Source organism: Trachurus japonicus, chromosome 3, assembly GCF_045865225.1.
Source record: "Trachurus japonicus isolate A0001 chromosome 3, Traja_1.0".
Taxonomy (NCBI): Eukaryota; Metazoa; Chordata; class Actinopteri; order Carangiformes; family Carangidae; genus Trachurus; species Trachurus japonicus.
In genome coordinates this window covers 21,426,033-21,447,878 of record NC_140909.1, presented here as the reverse complement: position 1 = coordinate 21,447,878, position 21,846 = coordinate 21,426,033, and the positions used below count along the sequence as shown (strand labels likewise).

Sequence of the window (21,846 nt, the reverse complement as noted above, 5' to 3'; positions counted from 1 at the left end):
GACCTTCTTAACCCAGAATATTTTGTGGAGCAGACAAGCGACCTGCTGGTTGTGTTACCAACCCACAAAAGGTCAGAGATTTAGTAATGACCGCGCCCCTATCAGCAGACCACCAAACTGACATGAATGTCACCTCTGGAGTGAACTACATTTGGATGGTGGTGTATGTCCGATTGTCAAGCAATGATGGCACAGTTTATGTGTCAGACCCCTGCAATAGTTGACCGTGCCATTTAAAAGTATTCACTCATCAGATTTCTACATTACTGAATGTTAAAGGGATAGTTCAACATTTTAGAAAATTGTTTTTGTTTTATTTTTATTTGTCGGTGCAAGCTATTTTTTAGAACGGCTGAGCCGAGCCGCGAGCTGCTCAGAGCTATGCTACGGAGGCTAATGGGATTTCTTGGTTTCCCTCATCAAACTCATCAAATACAAAATCCAACAACTCCAAAACGCTCTGGTGGACAAGTTGTGACCTGCACATTCACCTCGCTATGAGATAATGGAACGTTACGAGACAGTCGTTTTTGAGGTAAATACAGAGTCTGCTTGCTGAAAAACTGTCCCTGAAGGCAACGTGCATCAGAGGTTTTGCATGAATTTACCTCTAAAACGGCTCTGTCTCGTAATGTTCCGTTATTATCTCATAGCGTGGTGAATGTGCAGGTCACAACTTGTCCACAAGAGCGCTTTGGAGTTGTTGGATTGTGTATTTGATGAGTTTGATAAGGGAAACCAATAAATCCCATTAGCCTCTGTAGCTTAGCTCTGGGCAGCTTGTGGCTCTGCTCCGCCGTTCTAAAAATAGCTCGCACCGACAAATAAAGCTAACAAACCTACTGCTATGACTATAGCGATTATGGCAATGGCACAATTTGCCAAAATGTTGAACTATCCCTTTAAGTGGCAATTTCTCTTGTGGAAACAGACTTGTGAAAATCTGACACACACACTGCTGTACTGTGTGTTGTCGGGAATAAAGCAGCTTGCACATGGACCCTACTCGCTCACTCACATCTGCTGCTTTGTACTCTGGCTTTTTTTTCCATTTCATCTCATTGACTTTATTCTATTCAGGCACATTTTTGATCACACGTCTGGGCAGGTCTAACGTTACAAAACGAATAGAATCAGCTTTCTTATCCCTGTTGTCATTTACATTTGTATTTTAGCTGTGTAGTAGCCGCCTTTACAGTATTCAGAGTGACAGGCAAAGAGGGCAGCTACTGTACAGCAAAGAGCTTTAAGAGCTTATTGATGCTGCGTTCGAGACAAGTCGGAACTCGGATCTTTCCCAGTTGAAAACTCTGAGTTCCGACTTTAAAGCGTTCAAGACGCACCAGGTCAGAACAACCAAAAACATGACCGACCGGGACAGAGTGCTTCACGTCAGGCATAAAAACATTACAAAGGGCACAAAAACAATTTTAAAAAGAATGTTTCAATGTATTTTGGCATTTAAATGCATTTAATTGATGGGTAGATTTCTTTCTCTACGACTTCGTCAAGTTGGAGGTCCGACTTCAGGTGGCGTTCAATTGCACTTTTTCAGAAAATCTGAGTTCGGACTTGTCTCGAACGCAGCATGAGTTTCAGAGCAGATCCTGGTACTGAAGTGAATTTCTGAGGTGGGTACTTTGGTGTAGTGTCTGTATTTAATGTTGGCAGAGACCCACACTTTATCCTATAGCTGTCAAAACAAGAAGGCTGTATCTAGTTGGTGAGATCACCACAAGTGGCTGAAGCTGCTATTTACTTGGTGGAAAGTGTCATGGTGGAAATGCACTTTTATTCCACATAACTAAATGAGACAATAGAAAAACAATTATTGCTGAGGTGAACTAGTTTAGCAGACCTCCCATCTCAAGTTCTGCCTCTATGTTGCCTTTGAAATACAAATTTAAATCTATTCATTTGTAACTTGGTTGATCATACATATTTCAATATGAATATTATGAGTGCGCTGATGAGACACCTAGCAGAAAGAAATAAACATTTAATTTATTACAGTTTCATGGAAACAGACATTCAGAGCTGCTTCTTTTTAAACATCTGTTACAAGAGTCCAGATTTGAATCTGTGTCAGCAGTCATGACAGCATGGCTGGTATTGTTTTCATATTGTGAGTCTGTCTGTGTGTCATCATGGCAAAATGTGGCTGTGGAGACGACTACTGTAGCGGGAACTACCACAGAGGTGGTTTTGTGAACTTTCACAGATGTTTTTATGTCTGTCTGTGGACACATTTTGTCACCACGCTAGCGTCATAATTGCGCATGATACAGCCACGAAACTTCACACGTGTATTCGAAATCAAGAAGATGGGTGTGGTTCGGCCCACGAGCGCAGCCTACTGAATTTTCTGGTAATAATACAGAAATAACTGCTGAGTAATCAAGGTTAGAACATCAACATGCTGATGGGTGTGACAGCTGGGGTGATGCCACTGCAACAGAGTTTCTGTTCATTTTAGTTTCATTGGGTTTCATGTAATTGACTGTACAAGACAAACACACAATTGAATTACCTCTTGGATATGGGTGAGAACACACAAGCATGGGAAGACCCGGCAAACTCCACAAACACAGGTTTATACCCATGACTGTCCTCGCTGTGAGACATATATAAAATATAACTCATTTCAGCTTTTCAGGCTGCGCTGAGTTAAATCACTGTGATTAATGTCAGTTTCCCCTCTGTCCTGTGTAATTCAGGCACCATGGTCGAGTGGCACAGAGTGTGTAGCCAAGTACAACTTCCAGACTGCCAACGAACAGGACCTGCCTTTCTGTAAAGGAGATGTACTGACCATCATTGGAGTCACCAGGGTAAGGAAGCTGGTAGCAACATTTGATATTGTATGTTTTAGTTTTTCCAGGTACTGCTCATATCGAATACGATCATTTTCTGCTTTATAAAGATGGCAAAATGGCTTTTTGTGTCACTGTCAGTATTAATGTGTAGGACTGTGACATAGTCGTTAACCATTCCTGACCTACGTCTTTGTTGATGTCTCTGATACTGATCTAAAGTGTATTAATGAAAACACGCTGAATGGACAGCTGCTTCTTCGTGCTTGAAATAGCCAGCGCAGCAATTTCATTGCTGTTTCAGAAAACAGGAAAAAAACAATTACTGAAAGTGGTGGTGTCCTATCTCATAATATGTGTACTGTTAAATGATTGATACTCATTTTTTGCATTTAATTTTATGCTCAGCTGAGATCTGGTAGCAGCAGTTCATAGTGAAAGTACGGCCGCTAGTAGATTGTCAGATAGTACAGCAGCCCTCACTGTTTGCAGCATCTTATTCCCACAAATATCTGGTTGAATCAGTGGTGTTAAAGTGGATTGCAGCATCCATTCTGCACCATGTACAGAGCACTGTAGGGCTGCAATCCCAGTGGTTTACCTCTGCTACTGACTCGGTGAATTTAGAAAATGGCTTTGATTTATGTTAAGATGACAGCATACCTCAGTTATTAAGGTTGTGTTTTCTCGTGTTTGGTCCCCCTTTAGGATCCCAACTGGTACAGAGCGAGGAACACGGTGGGCAGAGAGGGCACCATCCCAGCCAACTATGTCCAGAAAAGGGAAGGAGTCAAGTCAGGAGGGAAACTCAGTCTTATGCCGTAAGTACCAGCCGGAGCGTGTGTGTGTGTGTCTGTGCATGTGTGGGCTTTCTACTAACACTCAAACATTGTTTAAGATTATAGCTGTAGACTGTTGTCACTGAAATGTTGTACTTGGAAAACAATTAAAGGGAAAATGCCAAGTATTAGACAGTATTATCAAAGGTGATAACTGGAGATGTGGTTATATCTCTGTTCACTGCCAAATATGCTCTCTCTTTCTTTTTTTTTCTTCTTTTCTTTTAAGTGTGTGAACAAGTTGTTGTTGTGTTCCCTGTAGCAACTAGTAAAAACATAGTGTTGATTTCAAAAACGTCAGCCACAGCATCAAAAGGGGGAACTCCATCTTTTTACAGTCTTTTGGTCTTTACAGTTCCTTCTCTTGGCGCTGTCTGGCTGCCACGGGGGCCGGGCCCAGCTCCACCGTACGCTTAAATCGCGCTGTTTGAAACTGCTGCTATTTTAAAAAGGAGGAAAACTTAAAGAGAGGCATATCCAAATGAAAGGAAGGAGAGGAGCGGAGAGCACACTGACTGCTGCAGCTTTTAAACTCGACAGATTAGTAGAAAGTTTTTTAATTCCAGTGGTAAATGTCAAGAAGTGAAGATTCATAAGAGAGCAGTGATGCACTGCGAGATATGATGCAGAGTTCAGTTTGTCAGTGTTTCCATGTTGTGTCAGAAGAAAACAAGTTGTTGTTGTTGCTGCTGGGGGGATGTGTTAGATTTTGACAGCATCAGATGATGTTCATTAGCTCATAATTAACCACTCTAAAAAACATTGTGTGACAACTGTTTATTTGTTTATTTGTTTATTAAGATCCCCATTAGCTGCAGCAACGCCACAGCTATTCTTCCTGGGGTCCAACAGTATCAAATATACAGTTGAAAACACAAAACAAAAACATTATAAAAATTTAAAACAAAAAAAAAAACAAGTGAGCGATATGCTTAACCTAACAAAACAAAAACAGAATAAGTGTTTACATTTCTTAACTGTGCTTCATTCATTCTTCATTCTTCGTTATATTAATTGTTCACATACTAATCCGATTACCCACATTTCTACATATCATATATGTATACATCATTACACATCACACATCATACTTGTATATACATTCATTCTACCGAATATACATTATAATAACACATATCCTATATCCATCGAAATATACTCCATATATAAATATACCATGTTGTCTTACTTTGATAAATGCTGTTTTATTAATATTTTGAATTTCTTTGTGTTCGTGGTGAGTTTGATATTTTTCGGCAGTGAATTCCATTCTTTCATACCTCTATACAACACCGTACGCTTGATGGCGTTAGATCTTGCTTTAGGTAATGTAAAGTTTCCTACAGCTGCATGTCTGGTGATATATTTATGACTCTCTGCACTAAAAGCGAGGTTTTTAAACAAGATAACAGGTGTTTTTAGGACAGATATATTTCTAATAACAACAAACAGTGAGTACAATAGTCTGTCTTTGACCAGTAACCAGTTAAGTTTCTTGTGCATAGAAATTATCCTTGTCCTGTAGTCACACTTAAGTATTGTGCGGGCAGCTCTATTCTGTATACATTGTAGTTTATTTAACATGTCTCCAGTGGCATTTGACCAAACTGCTGGGCAATAGTCGAGATGTGATAATATTATCGATTGGATTGCTGTTTTCAAGATGTTTATATTTATAAAAGTTGCATGTCTTCTTAGAATTGATATACCTCTACCCATCTTTGCAATCATATTATTAATGTGTTTTTTCCATGATAATTTGTTGTCAACTGTCACTCCCAGCAATTTGGTCTCATGTACCTGGTCTATAGTGATATCTTTGATTTTAATATTTAATACAGGATTTCTATCAATATTATGATTTGAGCCTACAATCATGCACTTGGTTTTAGATATGTTCAGGACCAGCTTGTTTTCTTTAACCCATTCAGCCACACTTTCTAGTTCCTTATTCATAATAGTTTCTAATACATTATTAGTAGATGCTGATGTATATATGGTTGCGTCATCCGCATACATAACTGTGTTAGTCTTCTCTAATACATACGGTAAATCAACTGTGCTCAGGCTCCACAGAGGAAATCTTTACACTCCGAGGGGGAGTTTGGCCGTGGATCAATAATCGTAAGCAGGTCGGTCTCTTCAGCGATGTCTATGGAGCTCACAACAGTTGGTGCTGTGACACCGTAACACTGAAGCAGACTTTGACCTCTGTTGTCTCGCTTCATCTGCTGCTGCTGAAAGTTTGACTCTCTCGCTTAAAACCACTCGCACCGTATTCAACATGGCGTGGACAGGGAGCAGTTTAATTAGCCCTGCTCACTGTATGAATTACTGAAGTCAAAATCTAGCTGCAACTTTAGCTGTGATGAGATTCTTTAGCTGTAGAAATATAAACTGTCGACTGCAACACAATTACTATACGGTAAATAAAGGACTTTTCAGCAAATTTTATTTTAATTTCACTTACAGGAATGACTGTTCCTGTTACACTTGCTGACCTTGTGTTCTCACTGCGTAGTGAAGTTCCTCTGGACTGGAGGCATCAGCTGTAACCCGCAGGGACTTGTTGATTTAGTTATGTATGACTAACAGATGTCTCAGAGCAGACCTCTCCCTCTCCTCTGGGTCACATAAGGGTTCAGTCCTGGTCTTCTGTCCCATGCTCACCCTGGTTTTTGTAAACTCAGCAGTGGGATAGTACAGCCCTCGCCTCCCATGCTGGCATTGAACAGCCTGCTCTCTTTGCTGCCCCCATGTGGCCGACATCTGAGGCAGATTCCAGCACCACCCTACAGAAAGCTGGGGTGTTCTGCTTCCTAGTTTCCTGTTGTTCCTACCAAGTTGTTTACCACATGTTTTTGCTGTGATGTAATTTATAAAAAAAAATTAAAAAAACTGCAGCTAATTTCTATGGACAGAACAACCAGTGTGCGTCCTGACCAGGGGGGTATGTATCTCTCTGGGCCATCCATGCTTGGCGCTTGCTCCCAGATTACTGGGAGTTAAGGAGCTGCTGTCCATCGGAGAAGCTGCCTGCACTGATCTAATCAACTCAAACCCATATTAAGCTGCTTTTCCACAAGGGCCTCGCTGTCTGAGGAGGCAGAGTACGAAGAGGAGGAGGAGTGGGAGGTGGAGGAGGGAGCGACGGAGGCTGCCACTGGAAAATGGGCTAAATCAATTATGGCTGTTGATTACCACCCGTTCACCAGCCAAGACGGATAGAGAGACCCTGTGGGCTGATAGTGTTTGCGGCTCACGCAACACTTCACACAAGGAGTGACATACATTGATGGTATGATGCACATGTTTGTGGTTTAGGTTGCTGCTGGGATGGCAGCAGTGTGTTTGACCTCCTGGCCACAGGTCTATAGATGCAGAAGAGAGGCGATGTCAAAGTCCTGATCCTTACAATAATAGAAGTGTTTGTTGTAGTTTCCCTGTATTTTAAAAGGAAACTTTAGCTGCTCTATTACATGTAAACATAATGTGTTTGAATAGAGATTTGTGAAGAGCATGGAAGCATGGAGCAGTACATAAGAGAGTAATCCATCCATTAGCCTATAGATGTATGGCCTAGACCATATGGTGAGGCTAAAGCAGGCTTATACAGCCAGCCTCTAATTCAGGAACCAAGAGCTTTATTTGTTGTTAGTTCAAGCCAGCAGGACTCTGAACAACTTTTTCATTGAACCCAAGCCTGAGTTTCTTTTCCTCTCTTTTTTTTACTCCAAAGTGTGTTTAATAGCCAGCCCACCTCCTGGTGACTTGGTTGTGTCCTATTCACCACATCTTCTGAGCAGTTTTTGCATTTTCCTGTTATTGCAATGCCTGTGTGTCAGTTTCCGACTCTGCCCTGAGGCTTTGTGTGTGTGTGTGTGTGTGTGTGTGTGTGTGTGTGTGTGTGTGTGTGTGTGTGTGTGTGTGTGTGTGTGTGTGTGTGTGTGTGTGTGTGTGTGTGTGTGTGTGTGTGTGTGTGTGTGTGTGTGTGTGTGTGTGTGTGTGTGTGTGTGTGTGTGTGTGTGTGTGTGTGTGTGTGTGTGTGTGTGTGTGTGTGTGTGTGTGTGTGTGTGTCACGTACCACGTTTCCTGTTGTTTGGGTTCAGGTACTTTTTCAGTGACTCCTCAAGACCAGACGGACCCCGCCCCTGCTCCATTTGAGCTGAACAGACTGGAAGTGCTGCCGGCTTCCCATTACCGCCCCATTCTTGTTTTTCACTTCTTGTTTCAGACCGGGACTGTGGGCTGTGATAGGTGGAAGTGGAGCCTTCTGTTTAGTTGAATTTGCAAATCAGTTCAGTGAAAATGAAAATGCTTGTGATCAGATGTTGGTCTGTCTGGAGCTGTTAACACTGCTATGAGTGATGTACAAAGATCAAACTTCTCTCTTCCACCATTGAGAAATAAGAAGAATCTTTGTGGTCATGCAAACCATCGGTTTCAATATCTCAACCAGTCATCAGTGTTGCTCTTTTTCCTCTTTTTTTTTTTTTTTAATAACTTTGTCTTGTCGTTGCACAGCTGTATTTGCACAATTACACAGCTTATACATTATGCATATTTAATTTGGTAATTTTTTTTCTATTTTATCTATTTTTAGTATTTTATCTCATAACATATTGATATACATCATTTTTATATGGATGTATATAGCGTATGTTTTTTTTCCTACTTTTCTTATCTCTGTTTTATTTTGCTCTACCATGCCATTATATTATATTATATTATATTATATTATATTATATTATATTATATTATTATGTGCGCTACTGGATAATTGAACCTTCTTTGGGATCAATAAAGTATCTGTAAGTCTAAGCTCTCTGCCTCTTTTCTCTCCCTGTAGCTGGTTTCATGGGAAGATAACTCGAGAGCAGGCCGAGCGGCTCCTCTACCCTCCAGAGACGGGCTTGTTCCTGGTGAGGGAGAGCACCAACTATCCCGGCGATTACACCCTGTGCGTCAGCTGCGACGGCAAGGTGGAGCACTACCGCATCATCTACCACAACGGCAAGCTCACCATCGACGAGGAGGAGTACTTCGAGAACCTCATGCAGCTGGTGGAGGTGAGGGACGTCAGGGAGCATAGCTGCCATTCAGTCTCCTATTATTTTCTTTACATAATACTCTTGATACCCATAATACCCCTGGCTTTCAGTGCTGTAGCTGAAAAGGATAATCGCCTGTCACTGTCTGTGTCATTTGATTGGTGTTCTATAAAGTTAATAACAGCAAAAACTCTGAGGTACAAAATGTTAAGACAGACTGTAAACAAAGTTCCCTGTAAGACAATCTCACCTTTGACCTCTTCTGCACATCCTGTCTACAAATGTCCTGAGGGTTGGTGAGAAGTAGACCAACATTTTCAGGCTGCTCCCTGTCCTAAAGCAGTGGTTCCACAGGCTTTAGTCCACATGGGAAGTTTCTTCTTTTCAAGAAACACATGGTGTCTGACATAGAACCGATCAGCAGAAAAACGATTATAATAATTATTCACTTATTTCAAGCTTAATATTTCCGCAGTGAGGCTTCACAAGTGTCAGAATTCGCTGCTGTTTTTTTCTTACAATTTTATAGTAAACTGAATATTTGACTATTTGTCAGATAATATGTGGTGCAAAAAAAATAAAGGTGCATATATCAGTATTCTGACATTTTATCGGCCAAACTGTTCACCAAAACAATCATTTCTAAGAATTAGGGATGCAAACAATTAATCGACTATCGATTAATTGTCGATAAGAATTTAATCGATTAAATTAAATTACTTGCAATTAATCGTTCCTTTTCAATGGGAGTTTTACTGTGAAATGTAAACAAGCAAAGCCGACATAATGTAGCAGATCTCTGTGTAAATGTGTGCAGCGCTGCGCACTGCAGCACACAAGGGAGAGAGGGAGAGGAGGTGAAAAGAGACAACACTGTTACCTGTTGTAGCTATACGGGACTCAGGCTGTACCATCGCTAACACACAGACGACCGGTGAGTAACGAGTCAAAAAGCCGCCGACACGGAGCTGCCTGAGGAGTTAATGCAGCCTGAACGCAGCTCAAACCGACCCGGTGCCTCAGCACGGCGGACAAGCTTTGATAAACACACCGGATCCGCGCTGGTTTACAGTATCCTACCGTAGTTTAGCCGGTCGCTACCGGAGCTTAATTGAAAAAAAAAAAAGAAACGAAAAAAAAAGCACTCGTTGCGGTGCCGCGGAGAACAGCGCGTGTGTCCAAGCTGTGTTGGTTTATGTAACTTGAGGGGACAAATGAACCACATGTTTATTGTCATGCATTGCTGACCTGGGCATTGTTTCTCAATAAATTAGAAAACCCTTTCCTACCATTCCCCTTTTCCCTGCATTGTTGAAGGAGACTGGCTCGCATCCACGCTCCCACTCCCTCCTGCGCCGACATGTCACCTTAAGTCACATAAACCAGTACGGGTGTGTGGACACAACCACCTACTGTATATTGTTGTCAGCACCTCATCACCGCTGGTGTTAAAAGGCTCCGTTCTTTCTGCAGTCAGGTTAAAGCGCACATCCGCTGTGTTGGTAAACAAATAATCCCTCTGTATCAACGGAGGCAGCCGTGCTTGAGCAGCTTGGGTTGGAGGTGGTGTGAGTGCGGGCCAGCGGGGGACAGAGGGGGGGGGGGGCTTCAGCACGGTACGGAACAACTGGCCCGTGTGAGTGCGCCCTTATTTGTGGCCGCTGCAGCGCCACACGGGCTTTGCCTTTCAGCAATCAAGCGCTGTTTTCGTCTTTGTTAATAACAATAACAGCAACAGCTGTCGGCAGCTGAGATTGCTGTGCCGTCACCATAGAAACGCAAGACGCATTACGGCTCATTCGCAAAATACCTTTCAATGGAAACACCCGCAAATGGCAATTGCACTTTTTCGAAGTTTCAGAAATATCGCTTTTATTTTGCGAAAATCTGTAATGGAAACGCAGCGGTGTCTCTCATCTCATCTCATTATGATAGGACTTCAACCTCAGAGCTCTCTGTCCCAAATAACGTGCTACTTAAACATTTTCATTGTGCTGTGCTCTTAAAATAAATTAACAAATACTAGTGTAAAGTCCATAAGGAATTTTCCCCTTAAAGGGATAGTTCACCCTAGAATGATATTTCGCTCATTATCTACTCACCCTCATGTTGACTAAGGGCTGGAAGAAGTTTCAGAGTCCTCCGTCCCTTCTCTGAGTTACAGGGGGTCTTAGCGTAGCAGTGCATTTCAAGGCAACGGTTGTAAAGGGACACCAGAGCTCTTCGTAAAAAAACACACACAAAAAAACATCCAAATACCTCCATGATGCTCGTATGTAATGTCCGTCTTGTGCTGAAGCCCCAAATTGCGTAATTGTCCCGAAAAAAATTAAATAAGTCCACATTCCAAGCATGTTTGTAGCATTAGCTCTGTGTCTGTTGTCCGGTCTTCCGCTGCCAGCGCGCATGCGCAAGGTTCGCACTGAGACCGACTCGAGTCTCAGTCTGGTTGCGCATGCGCGCTGGCAGCGGAAGACCGGACAACAGACACAGAGCTAATGCTACAAACATGCTTGGAATGTGGACTTATTTAATTTTTTTCGGGACAATTACGCAATTTGGGGCTTCAGCACAAGACGGACATTACATACGAGCATCATGGAGGTATTTGGATGTTTTTTTGTGTGTGTTTTTTTACGAAGAGCTCTGGTGTCCCTTTACAACCGTTGCCTTGAAATGCACTGCTACGCTAAGACCCCCTGTAACTCAGAGAAGGGACGGAGGACTCTGAGACTTCTTCCAGCCCTTAGTCAACATGAGGGTGAGTAGATAATGAGCGAAATATCATTCTAGGGTGAACTATCCCTTTAAATTTAGGTTCTCAGGAAAATCGCCGCTTATCAATTAATCGATCATCGATCGATAAGGTCTATCAACTATCGATTAATGAATTACTCGATAATTTGCATCCCTACTAAGAATTCCAGAGATCATGAGGAGGTAGAGCGGGGTTTTCTATTAATCAGAAGACCAGTAGTTCGATCTCTGGCTTCTCTAGTGCACATGTTGAAATGTCCCCGTGTGTCTGGGGTAGAAAAAATGGAACATGTTGGTTAAACTGTACGAATGTGTGTGTGAATTGGTAAATGTGACTGATATTGTAAAGCTCTTTGAGTGGTTGTTAAGACTAGATAACTGCAATATAAATGTTGCCCATTTACCATATTTTTAATTATTTTAACCAGATGCCTGGTCAGCTTTTATTTTTAGCCTACGGTTTGTTAATAAAAGAAAACTTATCTTTAAAAAAACTCCTAAGAAAGTTAGAATAAAAAATGGTCTTATGACATTGTGTTTTCTTTTTGTATTCACAATTCTAATTAACAATTGCTGTGATTTAACTGTGCTGCTGTACGAGTGCAACACTTTGCAGACACAAATACACATAAACACATTTGATTCCCTCAGGGAATTTCCCAAAAAAAAAAAAAACTCAAGTGCATGTTCACATTCTTCAACAAGCTGTCTGATCCTCTCCCTCCCTGCCTGTTATCTGAAAGCCAGTTCAGAGTGTGGAGAGGGGAAGACAGGAGACACGATAGCAAAGGGAAAGAGACGGAGAGAGAGACGGAGGAGGGGGGGGGCTTTCGTCCTCTCAGATAAAAGAGTGGAGCTGGATTGGCGGCTATCACACTGTTAATTGGACCTCATCTCTTTGCCTGGCGGGGTGTTGGAAGTGGACGGCAGGAATGTGCCAGCTGGCTCTGAGACTATCTACATCCCTGGTGCATTCTTGTTATCATCAGCTCCCCACAATCTCTACCTTTCTATCCCTCTCTCTTTCTCTCTCTCTCCCTCTCTCTTGTTCACACACTCTGGGCTTGGTTCTGCCTCCACTTCCTCTCTCCACCTCCCTCCCTCTCCTCCTCTTCTCGCGTGCCCTCGTGTATACCTGGCATATTGCTTTCTCTCCGCCTCTCTTTGTTATCCATCTCAAGCTCTTACGTTGCTTCTCCCGCCTTATGTTTCTTTCAGTCTTTCTATATCTCCATCCTCTTCTCTGTCTGCATTCCCCTGTCTCTCTCTCTTTCTCTCTTTCTCTCTCTCTCTCTCTCAATAATAGCCTATGAGAGGATTCCTTGAATTCTTGTGTGTTTTTCCAGCTTGTTCTTCTGCTCTTATTAGCCTGTCACAGCAGGCTTCACACAGACCTAAATATAGACACACACATATACATAAATGTATACCTCCCTCCTTTTATGTATGTCAGCTATATGTGTCAGTCATGGAGAAGTGAAACAAAGATGGCTTCAGTTGGTATTTTAGAGGATGTAAGAGCACAGTGAATGTATTGTCAGCTACAATGCCTGTTTGTATTTTTACTCAGTGGTTACATCCCTTTCTGTTATTATATGAGAAGAGCTTCCCCAGGACCATTGTGTACTAAATATATATATATATACGTATATGTTGTGTAAACGCACATACTAATTTGATAGAAGAACAATGCAGATGTAATAACACATGATGTTGTAGCCACATCACAGTAGCACAGTCTGTGTGTTTGTGTGTGTGACCCTGCCTTCACCATGCTGCTCCCTGGTGGTTGCAACAGTAACTCACACTGTGGTCAATTGTGCTGCAGTTGTGTAACGTTGGTTTTGTCGGTGGAAGAGCTTCTTCTTTTTCTGTTTTACTCATTCAGTGGTCACACAGAGATTTCCTGTGTAAAATCAGCGCTCTGGCAGAAAGACGCTGATTCACGATTTGCCTCATACATTCTCATTCATCTTTTTCTGTTCTGAAAGCACTCGATCCTGCCGACCGTTCTTGGATCATCAATATAGAAATCACCAAAATAAGACAATTGCCTGATTTATTATTGACATCTAATTGGATTTTATGACAAGGACCTGATATTGACCGGGATATCTTTGGTTTTTCTTGTGTTGTTTCGGGGGGTTAAAGGTCAAATGCATTGACCCCTCCCACACCCACACTCTCCTCTCTTGCTGCTGGTTCCCACAGTAAATGAAGCTCCGTAGTCTCAGGATGACACAGTGTCAATCACGAGCAGAAGTTGAGAATTTGACGCATTTTAAAGGGATAGTTCAACATTTTGGCAAATTGGCCCATTGCCATAATCGCTATAGTCATAGCAGTAGGTTCGTTACCTTTAATTGTAGGTGTAAGCTATTTTCAGTACGGCGGAGCGCAGCAGCAGGCTGCTTAGAGCTACGCTATGGAGGCTAACGGAATTTCTTGGTTTCCCTCATTAAACTCATCAAATTCAACATCCCAAAACTCCACAGCGCTTTTGTAGACAAGTTGTGACCTGCACAACCACCACGCTATGAGATAATGACGGAACGATACGAAACGGAGCCGTTTTCGAGGTAAATACAGGGTAAATACGGAGACTGCTTGCTGAAAAACTGTCCCTGAACGCAACGCGCATCAGCGGTTTTGTATGTATTTACCTCGAAAACGGCTAATTTGCCAAAATGTTGAACTATCCCTTTAACACCACCACATTTATATGAGGGTCCAGCTTTGGATTTAAGTTTCTGTGAGATTTTGATGATTGAAATATTTAAACAGTTAACTTAAGTTTTGCCAAAGTGCTGGGTGAAATATTAGTACAAGTGAATCATCATGTTTGCTAATGTAGACATTTTGATTTTCAGCAGCAACAGCTGATATTAAAGCAAAGCCTGGCTCCTCCTCCTTTTTCATCCTGTCTTTTGTATGGAAATTAGGCAGTGGTTCAGTATCCCACGGGACAAAACCCTTTAACTTTGATGCGTGTTGATAAAAGTTGAACCTTTCATGCTTCATTTCTTTGGTGCAGGAAAACACCACTGATATCCTGCACATATCAAATAGAGGGAGCTCCTCACATCAACTCCCAGCACAGTCTGAGGCCTCTTTTCATCACCACCTTCTTGTTCTACTGTGGGGAGCAGCTGAAAACATCAGCACACATTTCTGTTTTATATATCAAAAGTTGGTCTACAGTCTCACCAATCAGGATTAATTCATGAACATCAGACACGGCCAGGTCCAAGATATGGAGAGTGTCGGCAAACTTCTATACATCAGATTCTTTTAAACATGAAAACATGGATTTTGATTTTCTGACATTGAAACACTTAATTTAATATTTTTTGCTTTAAAATGTTTGCATGTAATCTTCTTTTCTTCTGTCTCCAGCACTACACCAAAGATGCTGATGGCCTTTGTACCAGGCTGATTAAACCCAAGTTGATGGAGGGAACAGTGGCAGCGCAGGACGAGTTCTCAAGGAGTAAGAACACACTTGGCTCATTACCCTGCACTATAGGGACACAGATGCACACAGGGGCTTTATTGTGCTTGTGTGTACATACACATAATAAACAGACAAAGCCTGCATTCCCTTCAAAGCTCTCTATCATCCCCGTCCTAATTGCATTAATCAACAGTGAGTAATTAATCTTTTCGTGTCTGGGGAACGCCTGCTGGGCTGCAACAGCTCTCAAGGTCAATCTGAGTCTTCCTCCACTTCCGTCTCTCTTCGTTCCTCCTCATGTACGCGTCTGACTCGGCAAATTCTTACACCAGAAAACTGAAAAAATATATATAAATGTAGCAATAAATCAAGGCTTTTTCTCCCAAATGAGAGATCCATCTTTCATAAAGTGGAACTTCTGCTCCGACCAGAAGATAGATGCCATGGATGTGAGAACTCACCACTGAATATTTTAATGCATTTGTTGAATAGTTTAGTAGTTCTGCGTCTTTGATGTTTTCAACTTTTTACTTCCAATGTTATAAAGTAGTTCAAATAACAATAAATGTGACTTATTCCTGCCTTCCAAATTACGCAGCTTTTCCCTTGAGGTTATGTTGTGATATATTGGTGGTTGATAGTCAGGCAGATGATTTTACTATTTGGCTGTGAGGTCTGCTAAGTGTCCTCTGTCCTCTCTTGGCAGGCGGCTGGGCCTTGAACAGAAAGGAGCTTAAACTGATCCAGACCATCGGCAAAGGGGAATTTGGAGGTGAGGAACTGAATTTTCAATGATCTCGTCGCCATCATTAAATTTCATCATAATAACGAGAGACGAAGGTCGACTGTCGAATATTATGCTGAGTCGTCACCTTGTCTGTGTCCTTTCGCAGATGTGATGGTCGGAGACTACAGAGGGACCAAGGTGGCGGTCAAGTGTATCAAAAACGATGCCACGGCGCAGGCGTTCATCGCTGAGGCCTCTGTCATGACGTAAGACCCTGCAGCTCCACCTTTATCCTTCACACCACCTGTTCAATATTGCTTTGGGTCTGTGGGTTGCGAGGCATTTTGTCCCCTTTAAAGTCTAACCTCTATCACTGCCATGAGTGATTTTTTATGTTTCTTTTTGCCATTGTTTCTGTGTTTGTCCAGGCAACTGAGGCACAACAACCTGGTGCAGTTGTTAGGGGTAATTGTTGAGGAGAGGGGCAGTCTCTACATCGTCACAGAGTACATGGCCAAGGTGAGAATCACCAACACTACAACCTTGAGAAACACCTAATGCTTCTTTTTACGAAGCCTAAAATGCATATGGTATTGAAAATTAAAGCTAACATCAATAATAACCAAGTTACTGCATTTGTGAATGGAGTTCAGTTGAGAATACGTAAGACTTAAAGGGACAACGAGGAGTTTTGGAAAAGCGAAGCGTTTTCACACTACATTTATGAGCCTCCGCGTGCACCGTAAAATTCTTTTGACCGGCGCAAGACAGACTCATGTTTTCATTCATCAAGAATTAAAGTCAGAGGTTCAAAGAGGTTCACATACCGTCGTAGTTCCGACCATAAACGGCGATTTGGCTGCGTTATTCTCATGACTCGCCACGAAGGAAACGCTGGTCGGCTCGACCAGCATTTCCGCCACCACTAATAATAACAAAATAACGATAGAGACAGAACGATATATTTATCGAAAATGGGCCCATTAACAAGTGTGGGTAGCGGAGATTCATTCACATTAACGTGAGACTTTTATTATAACCGAATAGAAACTCCTCGTTGTCCCTTTAAGACTTTTTATTCCCCACGTATGGGAAATTTAGGAAAGGCACGCTGGGTCAAGTCATTGTCCTCCACATGTTGTATTGATGGTGTGAACTGTGTCACAGGGCAGCCTAGTGGACTACCTGCGCTCTCGAGGGCGGACCGTGCTCGGTGGAGACTGCTTACTCAAGTTCTCGCTGTGAGTCTTTTCATCTTTGTTCAGCTACCTATTAAAATTTGTTGAAAAAGAGCTAAACTGTTGCTCTGTAGCTGACAGCATTTGAAATGAATTTCAAAACAACAGTGTTGCGCACTTGACTGTCAACATAAAAGAAGCGCTTTGTTTACACGAGCGACCATCGTGCAGCTTGTTTGCCTCAATGAAAGGCTGTTTTATCTGCAAGTCAAGTGCCTTAAAGTCTTCGTTTATTTTTCATTTAACAGCCATTTAGCCCATGCTGTAACCCCCACACACAACTTAAAATGAGCACAGCCATTACTCTCAGATCAGTAGGCATAAATACACAGGGAAGAATTTCATGATTCATTTCCAGTGCCATGTAACCCCGGGATGAACTTGTTAGAGGATTGCACGGGAATAAGTAGTAACTGGTCTGGATGAGCTTAAAATGAGCAGAGGGGGAACTTATAGTCAAGATTTTTTTCATTTAGCTCCTTTTCAATGAAAACTCATCTGGAAAATTCTCGTTTGACTTTCGACATTTTAAATCAGAGTGTGGGTTTTCCCTCTCAACGCCACCATCTTTATGGCATTAATTCAACTTCCACCGTGGTCGTCATTTATCCTGGTCTTAACCGTCGTAACCACGGTAGCCACAGACGTGTTATCTCGCTCATCCAGCCCTCACTCATCATCTCTCCCATCAGTGACGTGTGTGAAGCCATGGAGTACCTGGAGGCCAACAACTTCGTCCACAGAGACCTGGCAGCTCGTAACGTGCTGGTGTCCGACGACAACATCGCCAAGGTCAGCGACTTTGGCCTCACCAAGGAGGCCTCCTCTATACAGGACACTGCCAAGCTGCCCGTCAAATGGACCTCCCCTGAAGCACTAAGAGAGAAGGTGAGGGCGTATGTGCTGATGCTTTCTTAGTAGTATTTATTTTCACCTACTTCAGCTTGAATACCAAGCTGGAAGCTTTAAAGTGGGAGGAGGAAGGATGACTGCAATGCACTGCTCTGACATAAGCTTTATCAAAAACAAACAAACATTTGACCTCATGTAAGAACATTTTATTCTCTCATGTTAAAGGTCATTATGTGTTTCAATTTACATTCACCAGATATTACCTAAGTAAACCTGTTGTAAAAAAGTGTGTTTCAGCTTGATGAATATCACATGTGCAGAGTTAAGTGCATGTTCAAAACCCAAGCAGGTAAATTGTTATTGAAAGCTGCCTGTTCCTCTCTGTTTGTAAAACAGTTTTATTTGCAAAAAATTGTGTCAGAGATTAGAATAAAAATGTTCACACTGCAGAGTTAGAAGTGAAAAAACAACAGATAAAAAAACAAGTGTCGACAGTCATCTTAGTGGAGCTAAAACAATTTGAACTGATGATACAGCTGCCAGCGCCTTGTCATCACAGCAGCACCTTACTGTGATGGAAATAAAAAGGGAACGGTTTCATATTTAGATACGTTAGATGCTACAAGAAGTCTGTCGAAGGCCACTGAGATGGGATGTGACTATAACAGAGTTGGATGAGATAATAATTGGTGCTGTCGCGCAGTTGAACTACAACTTGATAATTGCATGACCGTGAAATTAGATCATGTATTTGTGCCATTTATTTTTAAACTTCCAGGGATTCCCATTCTTAATTCAAGAAGAGAGGCCGACTATTAGAATGACTCATGCAACAGATCTTGTTTTTTCAAAGTATGATAAAATTGGCAAATGTACCGAGTTCTCTTAATCCAGTCACTCGTGCCAGTAAAGAATGAATCTTGTGCTACAAGTGATTCTTGCATCACTTGTTGTACTACGATGCACTTGCATTGTATTCATGAAATAAATATGACAGATGTTAGCCAATTCCTTTAATTCCTGCACTTCAGGTGGACTGAAGTTTCTGTAACAGCAGCAGTTCCTCTCTGTGGCGGCCGCTCCTCCGTTTGCTCTTTCTTCCTCTTTCACTGTGCAAATACAAACTCTCTGCAGCCCGTGCTTACGTGGAATCCTGTTTGAACATGCTCAGCTTTACTTATTACATTTTTAATATAGACTCCGGCAAAAAATATTACAGTACTAACACTATATTATTATGGTCATATTCACATATCCTCACTTGAACTCCTGAAATAGCACTAAACAAACAAAACAGAGACCTGCTTTTTATGGACAGAGGAAGACAATAAACCCAGCTGCTGCAGATGAAGTCATGAACCTCTTCTTTTTCTCTCTCTCTCTCTCTCTCTCTCGTTTGTCCAACAGAGGTTTTCCACCAAATCGGACGTCTGGAGTTACGGAATCCTACTTTGGGAGATCTACTCCTTTGGGCGCGTGCCTTACCCTAGAATTGTAAGTACCTGAACACCAGGTCTCTGTGGATCACCGAGGTCTGAGGTGCACCAGCAGATGGCAGGCTTCGTTGCAGGGACCAGTGTTTTTTATTTCTTTATTTTTCCTCCTTGGAATAAAATGTCTTGTGCCGTCATAGTTGACCCCAAAATAATTAGATTTATGCCATTTAACTGCTGGAGCACGTCATGAAAATGTGACACTTGCGAAATTATGAATTTAATTATTACACCACTTCACCTCTCGTCACATTTCCATTACCACGCTTTGTTGTCACTGTGGAGAGTTGGTAACCTTTGCCTGGTTGAAGTGGAGTCTGTTACGTCAGCTCACTTTTTGCGCCTCTGCTCTGCTCTGCTCGTGTGTCTCAGCCCCTGAAGGAGGTGGTGCCCCGGGTAGAGAAGGGATACAAGATGGACGCCCCCGACGGCTGCCCGCCCGTGGTGTACGACCTGATGAAGCAGTGCTGGACCCTGGACCCCGTGGTGCGGCCCTCCTTCCGCATGCTGCGGGAGAAGCTGCAGCATATCAGAGCCAAGGAGCTCTACCTGTGAAGAGGAGGCGGGTGGGGGGGGGGAGGAGGGGGGGGGCGAGACGCAGCCGAGCGCAACTGTACAGTGGGAGGAGGAGGAGGAGGAAGAGGAGGAGGAGAAGAGGGACCACAGCGCCTTCCTCTTGCCTGCCCAGCCTGTTGACCTGTGGGACTGCCTTACCGTGCCCCCCCTCCCCTGACCTCAGACGTCCACCAGCCGTCCTCTGCTTCCATACAAGGACTGTTTTCCTGTTTGTGTTGTATAGCTTTTGCCGGACAGTTTCCTCTTCTCTTGATGGGCCACTGTTCTTCCCTCCCTCTATACCTGCTGCTGCTCACCCTCTCTCTCTCTCTCTCTCTCTCTCTCTCTCTCTCTCTCTCTCTCTCTCATTCTCTCTGTGTCTCTTCTCTCTTGGTCCAAGTTTTCTCGTCTTCCTGCACCCGGAAGATCGCTCCTCTTTTCTTATGTTTTCCCTTCCCACCTCCTCCTCCTCCTCCTCCTCCTCCTCCTCCTCCTCCTCCTCCTCCTCCTCTCCTGAACATGGCATTAACTGGAGGGGAGGCTGGCCTTTTCCTCCACGTTTGTCAGGTGCTCTTTCTTCTTCTTCCTCTTTTTCTTCTTCTTTCTCTTCTTCTTCTTCCCCCTCGCCTCTCCTCCATCATTCCTGGTTCTCTGTAACACCATGTGGCTCTGCATGCCTTTCAGCCCAGCTTTCTGTCATTCCATCCTTCCTTCCTTCCTTCAACCCCTTCCCTTCTCCCTCCCTCCCTCCCCTTCGGCGTGGTGTCAGGTGTGGGGCCTTCGCTCTGTGCCAAAGTGCCTCCAGTCTACAGAGCTCCAGACTTCCCTCCAGCACTTCTTTCAATTGGACTGTTGTCGTTTATTTTGTTTTTAATTACTTTTTTTTTTTTAAGAATTTTTTTTTTATTGCTTTCTTTTTTCAGGGAGGTTATAAAACCATTTTTTAAAGTGTTGTCTCCCCCACCTCCACCATGTCCCCATCGGACTGAATTATTATTTTTTTGGTTTGTTTTTTCCAAGTGTCCAAGAAGAGCATGAATAGGAAGAGAGAGGACATGGGAGCCAGTATCATATTCGTCCTCCAACCAAGACGGAGAGGTGTGGGGGGGCAGGACAATAACAGGAGGAGAAGGGGGAGAGGCAGTTCACAAACATGGTTGATTCATCATATGTGGGCTTGTTTTTATATCAAAATATATTTAAAGGATTAAAAAAAAAAAAAGAACAAGGAAAAAACTGACTGGGGCAGAGAATCTTAAAGAGGACTTTCAGGAGCCAGGCGTCTCTTGGCGTTAGGAATGTTCAGTGTCTCTGTGAACGCTGGGGTCGGGGTGGTGCATGCTATGTGTGAGAGGCCTTGGGTTCAACTGTCAGTGCTTTCAATGTTCATTGTTTTATTATGCTATCATGATTATGAATAAATCATTCCATCTGAACAGTGTGGAAACACCTGCATTTTTGTGTGAGTGTGAGAGAAAGAGAGAGAGAAGAGGTGAGATGTGAATTCAATTGAGGCGCATATTTTAAATGACACATCAAAAGCAGAGAGATTTTAGCAGCTGAGTGGACAGGAGGATGCTGAATATTTGGCTTTAATGAAATTTACACATTTTCTCCTTTAATAACTCCAGAAAGCTTATACTCTTCAGCTCCACTGAGCAGATCAGGTTTATGCACTTTGCTCAAGGCTCCTTGATACAATAGATCAGTGATTCCCAACCAGGGGTACGTGAGCACATTGCAGGGGGTACATGGAAGCATTTATTAATTTATTTCCATGATAAGTAAATATTCCAGGTCATTTCATAAGCCCATTAGAACAACTCGAATGTCCAGTTACTGTTGCTACGGACTCAGGAGAGGGTTCAGGGAGCTGAATGTGACAGAGTTTAATAGAGCAATGGCAGGTTGGTTTTTTTTTTTGAAGGCAGACATTCTTTTTTATTTTTATGCTTAATTTAAGTTCAAAAGAACAAAAATGAAGGATAATTATTATTTAGAATACAATAAAAGTGTAAAATATATTCGCACAAATTAAAGAGAGAAATTTTAATGATTTTCATTTCA

The 21,846-nt window shown here is 42.5% G+C and overlaps 1 protein-coding gene across 1 annotated transcript in view; it reads left to right on the top strand.

Annotated features, from left to right (window-relative positions):
- The window catches only part of cskl (c-src tyrosine kinase-like), a 49,092-nt gene extending 27,877 nt beyond the window's left edge, over nucleotides 1-21,215 (top strand). Inside the window, exons 3-13 of the mRNA XM_085766467.1 lie at nucleotides 2,718-2,831; nucleotides 3,522-3,634; nucleotides 8,502-8,721; nucleotides 14,857-14,950; nucleotides 15,621-15,686; nucleotides 15,808-15,907; nucleotides 16,070-16,160; nucleotides 16,809-16,882; nucleotides 17,572-17,767; nucleotides 19,139-19,225; nucleotides 19,597-21,215. Of these exons, the coding sequence (XP_085622593.1) occupies nucleotides 2,718-2,831; nucleotides 3,522-3,634; nucleotides 8,502-8,721; nucleotides 14,857-14,950; nucleotides 15,621-15,686; nucleotides 15,808-15,907; nucleotides 16,070-16,160; nucleotides 16,809-16,882; nucleotides 17,572-17,767; nucleotides 19,139-19,225; nucleotides 19,597-19,779 (1,338 nt within the window). The 3' untranslated portion in view covers nucleotides 19,780-21,215. The remainder of the gene's footprint in view (nucleotides 1-2,717; nucleotides 2,832-3,521; nucleotides 3,635-8,501; nucleotides 8,722-14,856; nucleotides 14,951-15,620; nucleotides 15,687-15,807; nucleotides 15,908-16,069; nucleotides 16,161-16,808; nucleotides 16,883-17,571; nucleotides 17,768-19,138; nucleotides 19,226-19,596) is intronic.
- The last annotated feature ends 631 nt before the right edge of the window (nucleotides 21,216-21,846 follow it).